Source organism: Folsomia candida, unplaced genomic scaffold, assembly GCF_002217175.1.
Source record: "Folsomia candida strain VU population unplaced genomic scaffold, ASM221717v1 Fcan01_Sc002, whole genome shotgun sequence".
In the NCBI taxonomy this organism is placed as follows: domain Eukaryota; kingdom Metazoa; phylum Arthropoda; class Collembola; order Entomobryomorpha; family Isotomidae; genus Folsomia; species Folsomia candida.
Window position 1 is genome coordinate 15270409 of NW_019091194.1, and position 19049 is coordinate 15289457.

The following is a 19049-nucleotide window of genomic DNA, read 5'->3' on the forward strand; positions in this document are numbered from 1 at the left end:
GTAAAGAAAAATATATTCATTCCTCAAGAATGTCAGGAGAATAGAAATAAATACACATATATACACATTGCGTAAAATCGATCTATCGCGGAAATATCCCCGATATTTGTGTATATTCTCATGCCACTATAAGTTTCATCCCCATACCATCAAGAGACGAGTTTTCCCCCTTCGGTCAGATTTATATTAAAATTGTCAATGGAACTGGAGTTGCCTACATTCAAAACGGCAATATGTAAAATTCTGATATGTAAAAATAAATGACAGCTGAACAAGTGAACAAGTGAATAAATGTAATTTTGTGTTGATGAAAACATTCAATTCAATTAAAGTGTTGCATGAACAAAATCATCAGCTTTAGCATTAGCAGAATTTCAAGTTTCACATGCCTGTATTCTTTTACTTGTTTGTTTCAAGCCTGTATGTATGCTTTGATACGTAGTGAAGAAGCATAAACTGATTTTGCTAATAAGAATTAACCTGGAATTATTAGTAACTAAAATTTATATTACGATCATTGAAATAATTTTTTTAGACTTACCTTGGTTAAAATTCCTGTGTTCATTATATTAAAATATTTAAATATTCGAGTTGAAATTATTGTATAACTTTCAGTTTTCAAGAAACACTAAAGTTTATTCACAATTTCACGGGATATAAATAACCTTGTATTCACAGAAGTCCCCAAAGAAATGTTGGTTATCGTAATCCATTAGGACTCACTTAAAACGCTAAAACAATTCCTGTGTTCCCAAGTTTGGAAGTTTCTATCCAAACCAAAAAGAACAACGGAAACACTTTTTTCTTCCTTCGTGGCAATTAAGATTAAAGAAAAGTCTTAACAGGTTCAGCGGAAACCAGGCTGCTCCACACTTTACAGATACGTATCCGTACGATGATGTCTGGATCTAGGTTTAATATCATGGAATAATATGCAGAAAAGTTGAGATACACAAATATAAGAAGCTATAAGTAAATTTGGGCTATGAAATCAACTATGAAAACAGGCTAATTATGAGCCGAGATTATTTCACCACATTTCCGTTGGAGCACCAGTTAGCTTGCCGGGTGCCATATAAATAAAATTACGTGACTACGTATGGTGTATTGTTCTCAAAGTGCATGAGAAAACAATGGGTCCACAACAGGTTGGAGTTTAATGTTTGAAATAATTTGGTTTTTCTTGGGTTTGTTTTCCACTCAACCAAACGTTCTTTTTTTTATCGGACAATATATGTTTTTTTTGAAAGAAAAGTTGACGTCGTGCAGCAAATATAACGCTATATCGCCAGGCCCCCACTCTACTTTCTCAGGCTTCCAACTGAGAATTTGATTTAAAATGAGATCCTCACAAATTAGACCACGCTGAGACGACTGATAATGTCGGCCGCAGTTGTATTATCCCACGCAATTGTCCAAATTCGGGTTAATGAAAGGTCCTCGATACAATTGCTAATAAATTATATATTGATTCCCGATATTTGCACTCTTCTGTTGCAGGAACGTGCACAGAAACCGGTATTTTATTTAGTTTGACTAGTTGGATAGTTTTATGTAGTGCAATCTGTCTGGTTCGGTGCCACCATATTTTTTTGTTGTATTTGTGGACCATTTACCATTCAATAAATCAGGGAGTCATACTTGGTTGCAATTTGTTACCGGTTTCGTGCACCAGGTTAGAAGTTGAAGAAAAATGTTTCAGCCTTCTTGCAAGTGTGGCAGACTATTCAGGGCCCTTCGACTCGGTGGAGTGGAGAGGATGCAGAAGAAGAAAGTGGAATCTCACCATTTACACCTTAATTGCACTATAAATCTTGAATTTCCTTAATTTTATGAGACACCAAACACATAAGGATTCCACAACGCACATCATCGTTGTCTACAAACTTTTGCTCGCTCTTTGTCCTCTGCTTCACATGTCTCAACTCTTCGTCAGCTATGCAGAGAAAAAAAGACAATGCAATTGCAATAACTAAATTGCGACCAGCAAAATTGTTCACTAATGTTTTCTCTTCCTCCTGGACGAAGAACTATTTGCAACTTGGGCGCACAGTTGATATTAAATGTATCAAATTTGATTAAAAGTTAATCGTACAACTTGGGATTGTTGAGCAAATACAAATAATGCCAATACTATTTATTTAGTTTAGTTTAGTTGCGTAACACATAAAACAGTGCTCAAACTCCATACACATTCACATACTTTTATATGTAGAATAACAGTTTTTGTCTCACAGAATTCACGGACAACAAACAAACCAAGAACAAAACAAAATTTGTATTTATTTCTCAGACTCCTCGATTCAATACGCTCCAACAAATACGATGGTTACACCAATAATAAGACGACGCCCGTTCATGAGAAGAACAAGCTAAATAGTTAAGGTACAGATTATTCGTGCTTTTCGATGGGAACCTTTGCACCAATATATTCCACACCTGCAAACGATGCAGTAACCAACAATTCACTGACTGAAACCAAAACCAAGTCCGTAGTATAAACCAAAGCCGTCCATGTCTTCATGATGATGAGAGTTTGACTCGCACAGAATTCTTCAGGCCATATTCTTTGCCATGCACAGATTTAAGAGATTTAATACAAGGGTTTGTAAAATATAGTAACATTGCATCAACCAGCACCAACAACCAAAGGATAAACCTGTCCCTGTATGACAAGCGGCAAGACCAGCTCAACATTGTAGCATCAGCAACTCGTTGTCGTTACTTTTTAAGTAGATGAACACATACCAAAATAACAATATACATACATATCTGGCCTGAGAACAGGTAGACATGAGACAACTTGGGTTTTGAAAACCGAGTGAGTGAACATATTTATATCATTAAATTGGATGGATGGTTGATAAAGGAAATCACATCAGAAGTTCATACAATGCACCGTAAATAAGTGTCCAACAACCACACGATTTTTTATCTGGACGATACCTTCATTTTTAGACCTGGCTTTGCTCCGTTCGTAATTTTAGTTTCAGGCGTTTCAACAAGAGCATTGATTGTACATATGGAATGATTATATAGGCAACGATGAAAATGAAATGAAGCATTTGGGTACACATATCCGTCTTCTTCCAGCCAATGTTCGAGATCCCCTGCGGCACAAAGCTACATACACATGCACACTTTCAGGTACCTGTTGTCCATGATGCATCCACTTGCGTAGCAGAAATGAGTTGACCATGCCATCCACATGAGCGCTTTGCTGGTACAAATAATAATACGAAACAGGAATGGTCGATGAATAATTAGTTCCCCGTCTTTACAGAATCGTGGGAGGAAGAAAATAAGAGTCCATTACAATTTTAATTTCAATTGTATATGAAACGAAGTTTTGATGCGTGCAATTTTTCTTCTGTTTCTCTTTCAATTGTGAGAAGGACTGAATCGACCACGAACATTTCGTCATTAATACTCTGCACAATACTCTGCATGTGAAAAACAAGTCATACGCAGGCAGAGTGGACATGAACGCAATCAGACTGTTTCAAATATGCATTTAAAACCAAAGTGTGTGTAAAGATGTGATGTATTTTGACCTTGAAGTACGGCGTACACACCCGAGCTAGTGAAGGGCTTGTGAATAGCAAAGGTTTTCCAAGTGCTCTGATGGACCAGACCATTTCTTGATCATATATCTCAACCGACATTTCAGAGAATATAAGAATAATGCCTACCACCACCAACAGTGGGGCGTCTTCGTGACTTTGTAATTTTTTTCAAGTCTTCTCCCTCATTCTCTGCCCTAAGCTCAACCGTAGAAGGAGCCTTTATAAAATGCGTGTGTACGTCGTCCCTTCCAGTCTGATGGTAAAGATATACATCAAGGTTTCTCAGGGACTGACGAAGATTTACTATTGTCACTTATGACCTGACAAGCGAGAAGAACCCATACACACCACCCAATGCATATAGGTATCTACTTTCATAGACACAAATTCGAGAATATACAAATATGTAGAAGTAAATAGTATTCAATAATGGTCTGAAATTTATTAGCCATTGCACATATATTTTAGGTGAGCATTAGAAATAATGAGAATAGATCAGAATATTTTGACCAAAACGAAAGCAAATTACCAAATTTGTTATGTAAACTCATGGGCATGATTTTGTTTACAGAGAAAATGCACTATGCAACTACGATGCCGTTGTCTTTGTTTCGGGGAAGAGTGAGATGCGGACTCTTCAAATTCTCGGCTCTTGACATTGAGCTTCGTTCCTGTTATTTTTTTTTAACAAATTCGAATTTTCGAATATTATTGCATTTGCATTCATAATATTGAGGTCTGCTTTTTCTGGGTGCACAGTTTTAAGTAGTTTATTGTTCACTTTCCTTAAAGTGTAAAGTTGCGGAAAGGGAACATGGTTTTTGAAACACTTTATTTGTATTTTCATACATAATCAGACATTTATTTTATTTTTCGTGGCTTATTGGACTATCGACTGACAATTAAGAAAAATGAGTCTGACTATTCAAGCTGTGCGTGAAAGATCGCGGAAAAGGAAGCAGCTCCTTGCACAACAAGTTAGTAGTTCAATTAGTATTCGTGATTTTTGCTTACTGTTGAAAATATTTTTAAAACCTCGTTTTTCACTTTATTTTAGCATGGCGTTGATTCTATTGAAAACCTCCGAAAGGCATTGAACTCCAGAGAAAGCGACTGTTATCCGTCATCGACATCATCATCCGACATTGCGCAACAATTGGTGCAGGCTAAAACTGAAGCTAAAAGAGCCGATGATAATGAAAAGGATGGAAGAGGGGCCCTCGGAAGTGGGGGAGGAGTTGAAGGAGACACACCTCAGTTGTACAGGGATTCGTCAACCTTCCTGAAGGTGAGGTTTCATTTAATAACAAAATCCATGGGTTGTTCTAAAGATATTTGCAATAAATAGGGGACCCAATCCTCAAATCCACATAACGACTATTGTCAACATTTTGTAGACACGGGGCAAAGACCACAAAATTTCATTAGGGATACTGGATTGGCTGACAGATTTGAAGAGTATCCAAAGTTGAAGGAATTAATTCGACTCAAGGTTTGTTATACAACAACAGAAAATCTACAATTTGCATATGCTAGCATTAGTACTTAGTTTGTAATAAGATGCACTAAAATCTTACCGTATTTCGTTTCAGGATGACCTTATACAGGAAACTGCATCGCCACCAATGGTAAGATTAGTAATTTTGAGAACTGTTTTAGCATGAAATATAAAATCTAACAGTGGATCGTGAGAAAAACCTGATTAAATTTTTTTGTCAGTACTTGAACGCCGATCTTCGAGATTTTCAATTATCAAGCCTGGCTGTCAAGTTCGATGTGATTCATGTTGAGCCACCTCTTGAAGGTATAAGTGACGCCTGGTTATTTATAACTGCTTTTTGAAGTTCTAATATATTTGCAACCGCTTATCCGGTATATATATACGTCAACCAACGAAAGGAACATTAAAATACAACCAGAAAATATGATAAATATAGTATATATTTAATTTAGAATATCAACGCCGTGGAGTCACTGGAACGGATGTTGATTTTTGGAGTTGGGATCAAATCATGTCTTTAGACATTCCGAGTGTTGCGGCCCCGAGGTCTTTCTTATTCCTGTGGTGTGGATCTTCTGAAGGACTGGATTTAGGAAGAATTTGTTTGAGACGATGGGGATTTCGTCGATGCGAAGATATTTGCTGGATAAGGACAAATATAAGTAATCCTGGACATTCAAAAAATTTAGAGACCAAGGCTGTATTCCAGCGCACAAAGGTCTGTTTTCACTAGTTCTATAATAAAATTCCTAAAAATTAGTCTCACTTATTTATCCAAACATAGGAGCATTGCCTTATGGGAATAAAAGGGACGGTACGACGGTCTACAGGTTAGTATTGCCTATGTGTCTCAAGACTAGTGGTAATTACATTGAAGGTTTGGATCTACAGATGGTGATTTCATTCATGCAAATGTTGACATTGATCTTATCATCACCGAAGAAGAAGAATATGGTTCAATGGAAAAACCAGCAGAAATATTCAACATTATTGAACATTTTTGTCTTGGGCGTCGAAGGCTTCATCTCTTTGGACGGGATTCAACTATTCGTCCTGGTTGGCTCACAATTGGGCCACAATTGACTATTAATAACTTTAATTCCGAGACTTATGCCTCGTATTTTGCACAAGGAGGGAACATAACCACTGGTTGTACCGAACGAATTGAATCTTTGAGACCGAAATCCCCACCACCGAAAGCAGGAAATCGATCTTTTCGAGGAAGACCCAGATAGTGACGAACAATTGTTTTCTCAATTTAATCTTGTATTATCATACATACTATATAAACATGTAAGTTACTTTTTTAGCGTACGTATTATATTGACTTTTATACCCGATCCGCAGTATACCTATTGTGATTTTTTCCATAAATTTTTATTGTGAATTGAATAATTTTCAAAGAATACTCTATTTATTAATCAGTCTTGGGAAATTAAATAAATAAGTACAAGTTGCTTATGAAAACAAGGTTCTGTGAATTTAGTTCTCTGCACTCCTGGAGAATAACTACGTTTTTTTTATTCCCCCTCGGCTTCGCCTTCATCTAATTTACTGAACGAACTGCCACCGCTAATTTTATTGTACATCGCCACTCGTCTCCTCATTTTGATGTAATGGCTGCCTGCCTTGTGAGTACAGATATGATCGTGTCCAAGATTTTTGCCATAAACTAATTAAGATTCAATAAGGAAAATGTTATTTAGAGAACAATGAATAGCAACTAAGATGGTACATGATAATACGCATGCATAAATATGTTTATGTAAATATATATTACATCGAAAAACGTCCTCCAGGACTGGAACCATTTCTTCAGTGACTCCATGTAGAAGAGTGATGGGCAACGTCACGGGCTGAGTGTTGGCCATACTTTTTATGTAATTAAAATGATCAGCATCATACGCAACCTTTTTTAAAAGTTGCAGTTGTGCCTCCATCTTGCCTACGGTTACAATTCAAAATTACTTCATATCATGATGACACATTTACAAAAATCCGAACTGAGTCAAAAGTTATCAGCAAATTAATAATGTGCAAACTTGCGTGTTTTTTTGGCAGCTCCTTTATCTTGCTCTTCCTCCTTTGACCCAATTCTAAAAACACGTAAAATGTATTTGCATATACTCTGCAAAAATTCAAACCAATGCTAAAAGCACCCTTACTTTGAAACGTCAATTGTTGTGAAACATTTGGAATGACTGCTAGCGCCACGATACCTGTCTTGCATGTTTATTAAGCAGTAAGATCGAAGCACATAGCTGTAATACTCCCTCATCAGTCCTCCAAAGTCATACTGCACTGCATCCGCGTCCTGCGAAGCATTGAAATTAATTACGCAATCCTACTTTATCTTAACATGAACATAATTTATTATTAAGTACTAGTAAAGCATCTACTAGACGGGTTTGGCTTGGTATCCCAAATTGCTTAAGTTGACTAAGTTCGTCTCCACTTCCTTGACGTGGAGCACTAATATTAACGTTAAAAATCTTGGACATCGTACTCCTCAACTGTTCTTTCTGACTGTCATCTATAATTGGTTCTGGGCCCCCCAGCTTCGCAGCTAAACTAGAAACACTGGCGCTGTTTTTTTCTATCCCATCAAATCTTTGCAGTTTTTGAGTTGCAGTTATAGCCGGCTTTTGTGGTGCCTGGCTTGCAGTCATCGCCGCCTTCGAAATTGGTTGCTGGGCTGCTGAAACTGCGGGTTTTGACATTTCTACCAGTTTTGGTGGTGGTTGAGCTGGAGCTGCAGTTGGCTTTGAAATTTCAACCGGTTTTGGTGGTGGTTGAGCTGGAGCTGTAGTTGGCTTCGAAATTTCTGCAGGTTGTGGGGCTGCTTGTGTTGCAGAAACTGCGGGCTTTGAAATTTCAACCGGTTTTGGCGGTGGTTGGGCTGGAGCGGTAGTTGGCTTCGAAATTTCAACCGGTTTCGGTGGTGGCTGAGCTGGTTCTGTAGTTGGCTTCGAAATTTCAACCGGTTTTGGTGGTGGCTGAGCTGGTTCTGTAGTTGGCTTTGCAATTTCGACCGGTTTTGGTGGTGGTTGGGCTGGAGCTGTAGTTGGCTTTGAAATTTCAACCGGTTTTGGTGGTGGTTGGGCTGGAGCTGTAGTTGGCTTCGAAATTTCAACCGGTTTTGGTGGTGGCTGAGCTGGTTCTGTAGATGGCTTTGCAATTTCGACCGGTTTTGGTGGTGGTTGGGCTGGAGCTGTAGTTGGCTTTGAAATTTCAACCGGTTTTGGTGGTGGTTGGGCTGGAGCTGTAGTTGGCTTTGAAATTTCAACCGGTTTTGGTGGTGGTTGGGCTGGAGCTGTAGTTGGCTTTGAAATTTCAACCGGTTTTGGTGGTGGTTGGGCTGGAGCTGTAGTTGGCTTTGAAATTTCAACCGGTTTCGGTGGTGGTTGGGCTGGAGCTGTAGTTGGCTTTGAAATTTCAACCGGTTTCGGTGGTGGCTGAGCTGGAGCTGGAGTTGGCTTTGAAATTTCTACCGCTTTTGGAGGTGGTTGAGCTGGAGCTGGAGTTGGCTTTGAAATTTCTACCGGTTTTGGTGGTGGTTGAGCTGGAGCTGGAGTTGGCTTAGAAATTTCAACCGGTTTCGGTGGTGGTTGAGCTGGAGCTGGAGTTGGCTTTGAAATTTCAACATATTTTTGCGGTAGCTGAGCTGCGGTTATTGTCGGTTTGGTATTTTCGATATAGTTTCCTTTGATTGAAATTGTAGATTCTTTTAGTTTTGAAATTTCTTTTTGCTTCAATGACGATTGAATCGATCTTGAAATTTGAGGTGGCGGTGATATTTCGACATTTTTAACTTGTTCCATTCGGGTTGAAGCATCCCTTGGTTTTGACAGTTGGTTGGCTTGCTTTTGTTCTAGAAGATCTGCCTCCACAGCGGCCTTTTTTTCCCCGGGTTTCTGATTTTGCATTATGGGTGTTGATATGGCTTTGACTATTTTGGGCGAATCATTGTTGGTCGGAATGGATTGTCTTCCTCCATCTGATTTTCTTGCTTCACCCGAATGTCGTCCTTCCCCTGATTGTCGTCCTTCACCCGTTGGAATCAGAGGTGGGCCTGGTATGAAGCTCATGATCCTCTTTTGCTTCACTGTGTCTTCACTAATGTTCAGTCTATGACTTGTGCCTTGCATATGGTTTATCAAGTTAACATAAGTCTGCGTTAACCAAACCAAACTAGTTTAAGGCAGATTAGGAATTACCTTCATGTCCTGCATCCGGAGTTTTCTCTGCTTCAAGTGCATCCATCAATTTCCTGTTGCATATTGCACAAATGGATGAGAATTATGCATATGTTTGTTCATTTGGATTAGATTCGTTGAATTTAAAAACTTTAATTGTTGTTTTCAAATTATGCCTACAGTGTTTCATTTTGAAACACGATAAATGTAAACTTTTATTACCTGACTTCTTTATTTTCAAGTTTTGGAGACGTATGCGCAGGTGAAAACGATTTACGAACTTGCTTTTTCGAGGCATCTTCGAGATCCTTATTCGACGACATTGTTCTCAATATTTTTAGCTTCGGGTTTGTGGTCCTGTAGAATTTTATGCACTATTTGCTGAATAGAGAATAGATTTCGAGTTGCAATGGTCTGGCGCAAAAAAAAATTATCCCACGATACGCAAGATCAAGATTGCTTGATAATTTATCATAATACAAGGTTACGACAGTTGCTTCGATAGCCTCAAAAACCTCCATTTTTGAAGTGCTAATTATTTGGGCCGTCGCTAACGGTAATTAAAGCACAAAAATTTCTAACAGAACGCCGAAATAGCCGATTTCACATTTGCAACTGCACTGATTTCTAACGTATTATTTATTATTAACATAAACATTGATAAACTATGAAATACACTTAGTTGGCTTGGGGAGTAGAGGAAAAACCCGATGTTGGTGGGTTGGGAAAACCTTTACTTGATCCGGATAGGCGTCCGAGATCACCATTCGGCCCCTTACATGATTTTTGTAAATAAAACGACCTATCATTTAAAATATAAAATAATTCTTCTAATCCTCGTTGACTGGGGACAGCTCCCATGATTGATGCCGCATTCCCGCGTTGAACTGCCAAACTAATCCGTTGAATGAGAAAAGTTGTCGACATTGGTCCAGTGACATCCTTCATCCTCCTCCCAACATCTTGGATGAACTTCAACCCTTCCGTCCCCCATACTCCTGATGTCTCGATAGCCACCGGAACAAAGATATAGTTTGTTTTAAGTTCAGAGTACAGTTTGTGTTTTTTGGTCTCGGCTAGTTTTGCTGCTGTGCCAGCATGTCTAAGTGTGTGAGAGAGATAAGAGGGGGCAAAAGTGTCTGTACATGTAAAGTCCCATATTAGTGAGCGTCCCTGTTTGTAAGGTATTAGTGTTAGACCATCCGGTCTTTTTCCATCTGTCCTACAACACCCTAATGGTTCCCTAATGCTTGGTATGTCTGCAGAAATTAAGGCTCTCTTTATAATGTCATTGGCTTGCGTATGTCTAGAGTGCCTGCCAGCACTTTTTTTACATGAAAGACCATGTAAGCCTAGTTCATCTACTTGTGCGCCGCAAACACATTTATGAGGGAAACATAAATTTAACCCTAACCTCAAACCTATTGCAATCCTGAAGGAATTATCGTCTAAAAGTGTGCCTAAATTCCTCGATGGTAAAGCTTGCAACCATGCACCTGATTCTTTTGACCTTGATGCCAAAATCCTAGCAGTATTTATTGGGGTGGTGGATGATTCCAGGATACGTGAAGATACGTAATTGAAAATTGGACTTTCCCAGGATGATTGAAAAGAAGTAATTGTACTGCGAGGTAGTTCTTCACAACTAATTGACTTCCACAAGTCCTGCGCCTCGGTCACAAGTGAATCGGACAAAGCAGTGACATACGAGGGCAAAATTAAAGAAACCAAGTCAGTGGTGGCAAATGAAGATGCAAGGAAACATGGAGTTGCTAATGTGGACTGATTCTTGTATCCATGGTTAAAAAATTAATTCATGGGGAACGAAATGTGAGTGCACACTGGTTCCAAAAGGTAGCAGGGTTTTCGAAAATTGAAGTTTTTTCATCGTCGAAGTAATCATCGTGAAGACTTCGTGAAGACATCGTGAAGAGACAAAGTTGCAGTTGGCATGTAGATTACTACAAAAATGATCACATAGTGGCAGTAATACTGCCGCAGTACCACATAGTGATGGGTTCCCAAACATTTCACTCTCTGATTGACAAGAGTTACATGAAGTTATGTCAACTTTTAATTTATTCATAAATTACTACCAAACCAAGCCTTATATTTGCAGCTTTATAATTTTACGTGTTATTTTAACATAATTAATTGGCCCTGTGTCCCTTCCCATGATGTCGCAATCGAAAAACTGACCTCAGATTCGAAATCAGCGACCAAAAACCTATAAGAATCGACATTTACCCAATGCTAACGACGTCGAAATAATTAATTGAATTATTCGTAACAATTGTAAACATTTGAAATAGGCCGCTATAACATATGTAGGCAATGTAGGTATACATATATAGTAGTTATATAGTATATAGTATATAGCACAACTTCCACCTGTATACCTGTGTCTATATAACATATGTGTATGTATATCACTACTAAATATATATACTATATATATATATATATATATAGCTATACACAGGTATACAGCTGTATACCTATAGCACGCGTGTGCTATATACTATATAACTACTATATATGTAATTATAATATAACACGGAACATGTGAGGCCGCTTATCTCAGGTGCTATTAATATACATAGGCTATTAATAGCACCAAGTCATACAGTATGACTGGGTGCTATTTATAGCAGAACTTTCACCGCCCTCCGGAGGGTATACAGTGTCGGACAGATGTCTACGTCCACATAGTCGCGTCAATTTCATTTTCAAATTGTCACTGAACTACTGAACCAATAAAAGGAGCTGCACCAGAAATTTTTGTCAGTCTGCGGGAGGAGCTCGTGAGCTCCCCATTGCAGCTGCGCCCTTGGGCCGCCCTGCCTCTCCGGGTCCACCCGTGGTTTGTCCCACAGCCCCGACTCTCTTCCCGTTGGAGGGGTGGTCCGGGGGAGCAACGCTGCAAGGGGAGAGCCTTACGGGAAGGTCCCCCCTCCAATGCTCCTCCCACCAAGCAAGCTCACCGGGTGGGGAGCCGGCGGGGCTTGCCAAAAGTGCGGGTGGCGCTTGGCAAGTGAGAGGGGCTCTCTACCTCCAACCCTTGGGTGACGCCGCTCTTTAGCGATACCTCCCCTTGGGGCCGACCGGGTTCCCGAGTTCGAAGCCTTAATGGGGGCCGATTTACGGGTGCGCTCCCACCTCGTAAGGCGAGGGTCAGACGGGCCCCCTAGGGGAACGCGGTTGCAGAGGCGGTGACGTGGGCAGGGCTTTCCCGGTCGGTGGAGGTAGACCCCCCATGCGCCTCAGGGCGCGAGTGGGGGCCCGCCCGCGTGGAGCACGAGGGAGCGACGTCCTCGTCGTGTGCTCTGGAAACGCCCTTCTAAGGGCGGCCAACAGCTCCCCCCCTTATAAATGCTTGGCATGGCGACAAAGGTTGTCGCCATGCCATAACTTCGCCATTTCTTGTCCGATTTCCATCAAATTTAGACAGACGCTTCTTTTTGGTGTTGTCGACATGTCGCAAGGTCCCAACCGTCGCCATCACCTTGTTTTCGCCAAATTTCGTCGCCATGCCATAACTTCGCCATTTCTCGTCCGATTTCCGTCAAATTTCGACAGCCACTACTTTTTGGTGTTGTCGACATGTCGCAAGGTCCCACCCGTCGCCACCACCTTTTTTTCGCCCACTTCTGTCGCCATGCCATAACTTCGCCATTTCTCGTCCGATTTCCATCAAACTTCGACAGAGATTTTTTTTGGTGTTATCGACATGTTGCAAGGTCGCAGTCATCGCCACCACCTTGTTTTCGCCAAATTTCGTCGCCATATCATAACTTCGCCATTTCTCGTCCGATTTCCATCAAATTTGGCACAATGCTTCTTATTGGTGTTGTTGACATGTCGCAAGGTCCCACCCACCGCCACCCCCTTGTTTTCGCCAAATATCGTCGCCATGCCATAATTTCGCCATTTCTCGTCCGATTTGCATGAAATTTGGCACAATGCTTCTTATTGGTGTTGTCGACATGTCGCAAGGTCCCACCCACCGCCACCCCCTTGTTTTCGCCAAATATCGTCGCCATGCCATAATTTCGCCATTTCTCGTCCGATTTGCATGAAATTTGGCACAATGCTTCTTATTGGTGTTGTCGACATGTCGCAAGGTCCCAACCGTCGCCATCACCTTGTTTTCGCCAAATTTCGTCGCCATGCCATAATTTCGCCATTTCTCGGCCGATTTGCATGAAATTGAGCACAATGCTTCTTATTGGTGTTGTCGACGTGTCGCAAGGTCCCACCCACCGCCACCCCCTTGTTTTCGCCAAATATCGTCGCCATGCCATAATTTCGCCATTTCTCGTCCGATTTCCATCAAACTTCGACAGAGACTTCTTTTTGTTGTTATCGTCATGTCGCAAGGTCCCAACCGTCGCCATCACCTTGTTTCGCCAAATTTCGTCGCCATGCCATAACTTCGCCATTTCTCGTCCGATTTGCATGAATGCATGAAATTTGGCACAACACTTCTTTTTGCTGTTGTCGACATGTCGCAAGGTTGCACTCATCGCCACCACCTTGTTTCCGCCAAATTTCGTCGCCATGCCATAACTTCGCCATTTCTCGTCCGATTTCCATCAAACTTCGACAGAGACTTCTTTTTGGTGTTATCGACATGTCGCAAGGTCAAACTCATCGCCACCCCCTTGTTTTCGCCAAATTTCGTCGCCATGCCATAATTTCGCCATTTCTCGGCCGATTTGCATGAAATTGAGCACAATGCTTCTTATTGGTATTGTTGACATGTCGCAAGGTCCCATTTATGATCATACCCATCCTCAAATTTGACAGGTACAGGAAGTCTATCCTTTAGACAAGAAACGACAACCGGTGCACAACCGGCAATGTTGTGCAGATAAAGATCCATTGCCTCCTTAATCTGCCTTTGAATCACCACGGAAGTCTGATCCACCATGATGATTGAAAAATTGTCCGGGCTGTGCATATTGAGCAATTTGTACGAGTACTTCCTATTGATCATCAATGGACGATCCGGATAGGACCAATCAAGCAAAATTTCAGTAATCAGTCGTCGTTCCTAAAACAAGAAAGAAAAGAAATGGTGATCTTTAACTCCAGTTACAAACTGAAGAATTATTTTTTAGCATTATGATAAAATGTTCAATTTAAACTATCAAAGACAACTTGACCTTTTGACCCACCTACCGCGAATTATTTTCTTCCTTCCCTAACAAATCAAGTTTTATTTTCCTTCAATTTTTTGTCGACAGGCTCGTAAAAACCCTTCGATAATCATTTTTTTAATTAGAAAAGGCAGTTTTCTTATTTTCTTCCAGCAGTCTTTCAGTGAGGAGAAAAGACATTTTGATATTTTCTCCTCGCTAACTTTGAGTGCAAGATTGCTTGACAATTTACCATAATACATCCATGATTAAAAAATTAATTCCACAATCGAGAGCACGAAATGTGAGTGTTGACAATTTTTGTGCGGTTTGTTTCTGGGCGACAGTTTCTGCGACGCACACTGGTTCCAAAAGGTACCAGGGTTTTCGAAAATTGAAGTTTTTTAGGCGTCGAAGCAATTGTCGCAACCTTTCAAGCGAAGTTCCAAACGCAATTCTCCCGGTAAGACCAAAAATTAATCATCACTTAATTAACAACCTCATCCAAGTCCACTACCATTACTCTACGCACCTACTAAATTATACCGAACCATGAAAAACTTAGCTGTGCAAATATGGCAGAAAATAAGGAAATAAGTGAAAAGGTGCTGACTGTTTTAAAAGTGATTGGGGAAGTTCTGCTTATGCTCCTTTATGGACTCTACTGCTATGCAAACCTACTTTTTAGGGTATTCGTCCCAGCCCCCAAAAAGTCATTGGATGGAGAAATTATGCTGGTATGAAAGCGTCGCCAAAAATTTAGTTACGATTTATGAAAAATGCAGAAGCGTGTATACATACACAGCTTACTTATACCGTGATATGTAGATAACTGGATCGTCTACGGGGATCGGGCGAGAAGCGGTTCTTCAGCTAGCCAAGAACCATTCGAGAACAACCCTGGTCTTGTGGGACTGGAATGACGAGGAAAACAAAAAAACTGCCAGTGACGCAAAAAAACTTGGAGCCAAGATTTTTGCATACCAATTGGACGTTACAGATCGATTGAAAGTTGAAGAAACTGCGAAAAAGGTACAAAATAAATATCAAATATGCAAATATGCAAATCAACTGACGACTGGTCGTGAAATAAATATACTTCAATTTAGGTACAACAAGAAGTTGGGGATGTGACCATCCTTTGGAATAATGCAGGAATTGTCAGAGCGAAAGACTTGATCAACTCAAAACCTGAAGATTTGGAGAAAACGGTCCAAATTAATCTGATCTCCCAATTTTGGACGCTCCGTGCATTTTTGCCCAGTATGATCCAGGTAAACGTTCGGCGAATGAATACATACGTAGAAAATTTATGAATCCATACATGGAAATATTGTCTATGGATGCGATAAAATAATCAAATTTGCTAGAACCGATACATAAATACAACTCTTTGTCTCTTTTCCTCCTAATATGCTATGTTGTTTCACGTATATACTATTATTTCCAGAATAATCACGGTCACATTGTCACCACTGCATCTTTGGGCTCCTTCTTCGGCTATAAGTATGGTGCTGCTTATTTTGCTGCAAAGTTCGGAATCAGAGGCTATCTAGAATCCGTGCAAGATGAGTTACGGCCACGGGTTCACCCTTTGAATCCAAACAAAATCAAATTTACTACTATTTTCCCCTCATTTATTAAAACTCCGCTAACAAAAGGTGTAATTTTAAACGTGAAGTAAGTTATAGCACATGAATACAATAACATGAAATGTTGTAAAGACCTTGTGCATACATATTTAGACCACTTCATTAATCATTACAGGGGAACTAATGAGAAGGACGTTTGGCTTAATGCTGAAAATGTGGCCACCGTCATCATCGATGGAATTCAGCGAAATTTGGAGAAAGTCATTATTCCAAAAGGCTTCGAACTAGTCATTCTTTTCAAAAGGTATGTAGCCACATGAATGGAACATTGCACCAATTTTCGCACTCTGTATTTAAAATTTTCTGTATTCTTTGTATAGCCTCACACCCTTTGCATTCTTCCGGGCAGTGAATAACAAACTTTTTGACGGAGACTACAAGGAAGACTAGGCTGACAAGCCATACTCCAATGAATTGAATTGTTCAGCTATCCCTAAAGCTAGATATATAATAACTAGCTAATAAGCCCGCCTTCCGGTCATATTTCTAGACGACTTACTGTTGCATTTCAAGTCTATTGTTGCAATACGTCTAGTGGTGGCATCTTTAGTTCGAAGTCCAAGAAGACTTGCAAGATGACTTGCTATTGCATTTCAAGTCATCTTGCAAATCAATTCTTGCACTTCGCATTGTAGTCCAATTGTTAAGTTGCATTTCAAGATGACTTGTAATGCAATAGTAAGTCATCTTGCAAGTCGTCTTGCACTTCAACTTAACGATTGGACGACAATGCGAAGTGCAAGAATCGACTTGCAAGATGACTTGAAATGCAATAGCACTTCATCTTGCACTTCGACTTGCACTTCGACTTGCACTTCGACTTGAAACTACGAAGTGCAAGATGAAGTGCAATGCAATAGCACTTCATCTTGCACTTCGACTTGCACTTCGACTTGAAACTACGAAGTGCAAAAGTCGAAGTGCAAGATGAGGTGAAATGCAATAACACTTCATCTTGCACTTCATCTTGCACTTCGACTTGCACTTCGACTTGAAACTACGAAGTGCAAGATGAAGTGAAATGCAATAGCACTTCATCTTGCACTTCGACTTGCACTTCGACTTGAAACTACGAAGTGCAAGATGAAGTGCAATGCAATAGCACTTCATCTTGCACTTCGACTTGCACTTCGACTTGAAACTACGAAGTGCAAAAGTCGAAGTGCAAGATGAGGTGAAATGCAATAACACTTCATCTTGCACTTCATCTTGCACTTCGACTTGCACTTCGACTTGAAACTACGAAGTGCAAAAGTCGAAGTGCAAGATGAGGTGAAATGCAATAACACTTCATCTTGCACTTCATCTTGCACTTCGACTTGCACTTCGACTTGAAACTACGAAGTGCAAAAGTCGAAGTGCAAGATGAGGTGAAATGCAATAACACTTCATCTTGCACTTCATCTTGCACTTCGACTTGCACTTCGACTTGAAACTACGAAGTGCAAGATGAAGTGCAATGCAATAGCACTTCATCTTGCACTTCGACTTGCACTTCGACTTGAAACTACGAAGTGCAAAAGTCGAAGTGCAAGATGAGGTGAAATGCAATAACACTTCATCTTGCACTTCATCTTGCACTTCAACTTGAAACTACGAAGTGTAAGATCTTGATAACAAATTTTCGGATAACACCTTTAACCGATCACAGATAACCAGAATAACCACCCATAGATAACTACCTACAAAGATAACCATCGATCAAGATAACCACCCATCAAGATAACCGTCCATCACGATAACCGTCCATCACGATAACCACCTTCTGATAACTCCACCCACAAATAACAACCCCGCAAAGATAACCACTCACGTACGCCCACCCTTATTAGAGAATCACACAAAGACGACTACGGTCAGATAACCACCATTAGATAATCACCCTTTTAAAACATACGGCACCCCTCCTCCAACTTTTGAAACATGTTTTGAACTTGCTTTATTTATTTTGAATTTTCGCGCATTCGAAACTTGACTTTCACTACTTTCACTTCCGTCACGGACAAACTTCCGTCACAGACAAATTTACTTTCACTTCCGTTGCCAACAGACATTCTCGCTTATAATATAGATACTTTCCGTACTAAACATACGCATTATTAATCTATTGATATCCCAGTCAACACTGACAACTGACCTATGCACAGACTAAAGTATGTATAATTGAATAAAATAAGTTGTCATCCATGTGCAATAGAATTTTGTTATTGGTTAGCGTTATCACTGTCCAACCTTTGACTTATTCCACGATTGTGTATTTATGTTGTACCACCACTGCGCACTGTCACTTTGCAGCTTCTGTCAACCACGAATTTCAGGTTCAAGTGCTGGTGATCTGTAACTCGTAGGATGGTATGAGAATATTAATTATTCCTCATCAAGCATTTAGCGGTCTCCAATTCAGTTCATTTCCACATGTGTGATTTAGTAGCTCAAACAAATTATCCCTCTCATCATAGTATCAATAAGGCACAAAAACTGATATTTTGATTATGGAAGCCCAAAATCTACGGAAAGGTTCCCAGCCAAAATACGTTTTTCAGTGCATTGTTAGAAGTTATCTTTCTGATAACTTACACTGTTTACACGTACATTCATTTAGTGTACCGATGGATCCGCCCACGTCGTTTGAAGTCCATCGATGGCGAAGTCATCGATGGACTTGTTAAATTGACTTCTTAAATACTAAAATATGTAGCATATTAGATTTCGTATGTCATGTCTCATTGTATATTCATCTAAATAAATAAGGTCCCAAAAAGTGGGAAATCTTAGTGAGGCCGTGCACAACTACTAAATAAAATTTAATTACAAAATTTTTATATAACCGCTCTCAATAAGAAGAAATATCGAAGTACCGAGAGTGGTGATGCAAAGATTTTGCAATCAAATTTTATTTGAGAAGATAGTTGAAGGCGTGAGGAGGAATGAGGAGGAAGTGTTTGTTCCTAGAATCGGAGAACTCGTTTTTGTGAAAGGGTACAAAATATCCT

At 40.0% G+C, this 19049-nt stretch overlaps 4 protein-coding genes across 5 annotated transcripts in view; 2 read left to right on the forward strand and 2 right to left on the reverse strand.

Moving 5' to 3' along the window:
- LOC110845232 (MAGUK p55 subfamily member 5) overlaps positions 1-2456 on the reverse strand; it is an 85296-nt gene extending 82840 nt beyond the window's left edge. The window contains exon 1 of the mRNA XM_022091612.2: positions 542-2456. Coding sequence (XP_021947304.2) covers positions 542-565 — 24 coding nt within the window. The 5' untranslated portion in view covers positions 566-2456. The remainder of the gene's footprint in view (positions 1-541) is intronic.
- Positions 2457-4201: 1745 nt separating this feature from the next.
- On the forward strand, positions 4202-6538 carry LOC110843651 (N6-adenosine-methyltransferase non-catalytic subunit). The gene is made up of 8 exons (XM_022089654.2): positions 4202-4543; positions 4624-4854; positions 4915-5058; positions 5159-5194; positions 5286-5370; positions 5520-5785; positions 5852-5897; positions 5959-6538. The coding sequence occupies exons 1-8, from the start codon at positions 4478-4480 to the stop codon at positions 6300-6302; spliced, it is 1218 nt and encodes a 405-aa protein (XP_021945346.1). The 5' UTR covers positions 4202-4477; the 3' UTR covers positions 6303-6538.
- On the reverse strand, positions 6460-11571 carry LOC110843492 (pollen-specific leucine-rich repeat extensin-like protein 1). Of its 2 annotated transcripts, none has more exons than XM_022089459.2 (7): positions 9486-11571; positions 9285-9337; positions 7452-9208; positions 7233-7381; positions 7114-7163; positions 6848-7012; positions 6460-6739 (listed from the first exon to the last, which is right to left on the reverse strand). In XM_022089459.2, the coding sequence occupies exons 1-7, from the start codon at positions 9584-9586 to the stop codon at positions 6588-6590; spliced, it is 2427 nt and encodes an 808-aa protein (XP_021945151.1). In that variant the 5' UTR covers positions 9587-11571; the 3' UTR covers positions 6460-6587. The 2 variants fall into 2 exon arrangements, 1 of the variants encoding a protein (XP_021945151.1); XR_004834028.1 differs by having other exon boundaries at positions 6654-6739; positions 7110-7163.
- A 3367-nt stretch (positions 11572-14938) lies between these two features.
- On the forward strand, positions 14939-15735 carry LOC110843493 (17-beta-hydroxysteroid dehydrogenase 13). Its single transcript, XM_035848134.1, has 3 exons — positions 14939-15141; positions 15233-15436; positions 15514-15735. The coding sequence occupies exons 1-3, from the start codon at positions 14980-14982 to the stop codon at positions 15718-15720; spliced, it is 573 nt and encodes a 190-aa protein (XP_035704027.1). The 5' UTR covers positions 14939-14979; the 3' UTR covers positions 15721-15735.
- Positions 15736-19049: the final 3314 nt, after the last annotated feature.

Excerpts from the sequence above, each read along its gene's own strand:
- LOC110843651 (XM_022089654.2), top strand. The coding sequence starts at position 4,478 with ATGAGTCTGACTATTCAAGCTGTGCGTGAAAGATCGCGGAAAAGGAAG. Across the intron at positions 5,195-5,285 it reads AAACTGCATCGCCACCAATG|TACTTGAACGCCGATCTTCG; the intron begins GTAAGATTAGTA and ends TTTTTTTGTCAG. Across the intron at positions 5,786-5,851 it reads CTGTATTCCAGCGCACAAAG|GAGCATTGCCTTATGGGAAT; the intron begins GTCTGTTTTCAC and ends ATCCAAACATAG.
- LOC110843492 (XM_022089459.2), bottom strand. The coding sequence starts at position 9,586 with ATGTCGTCGAATAAGGATCTCGAAGATGCCTCGAAAAAGCAAGTTCGT. Across the intron at positions 9,338-9,485 it reads CTTGAAAATAAAGAAGTCAG|GAAATTGATGGATGCACTTG; the intron begins GTAATAAAAGTT and ends AATATGCAACAG. Across the intron at positions 7,013-7,113 it reads AGGAGCTGCCAAAAAAACAC|GCAAGATGGAGGCACAACTG; the intron begins GCAAGTTTGCAC and ends TTGTAACCGTAG.
- LOC110843493 (XM_035848134.1), top strand. The coding sequence starts at position 14,980 with ATGGCAGAAAATAAGGAAATAAGTGAAAAGGTGCTGACTGTTTTAAAA. Across the intron at positions 15,142-15,232 it reads TGGATGGAGAAATTATGCTG|ATAACTGGATCGTCTACGGG; the intron begins GTATGAAAGCGT and ends CGTGATATGTAG. Across the intron at positions 15,437-15,513 it reads TTGAAGAAACTGCGAAAAAG|GTACAACAAGAAGTTGGGGA; the intron begins GTACAAAATAAA and ends ACTTCAATTTAG.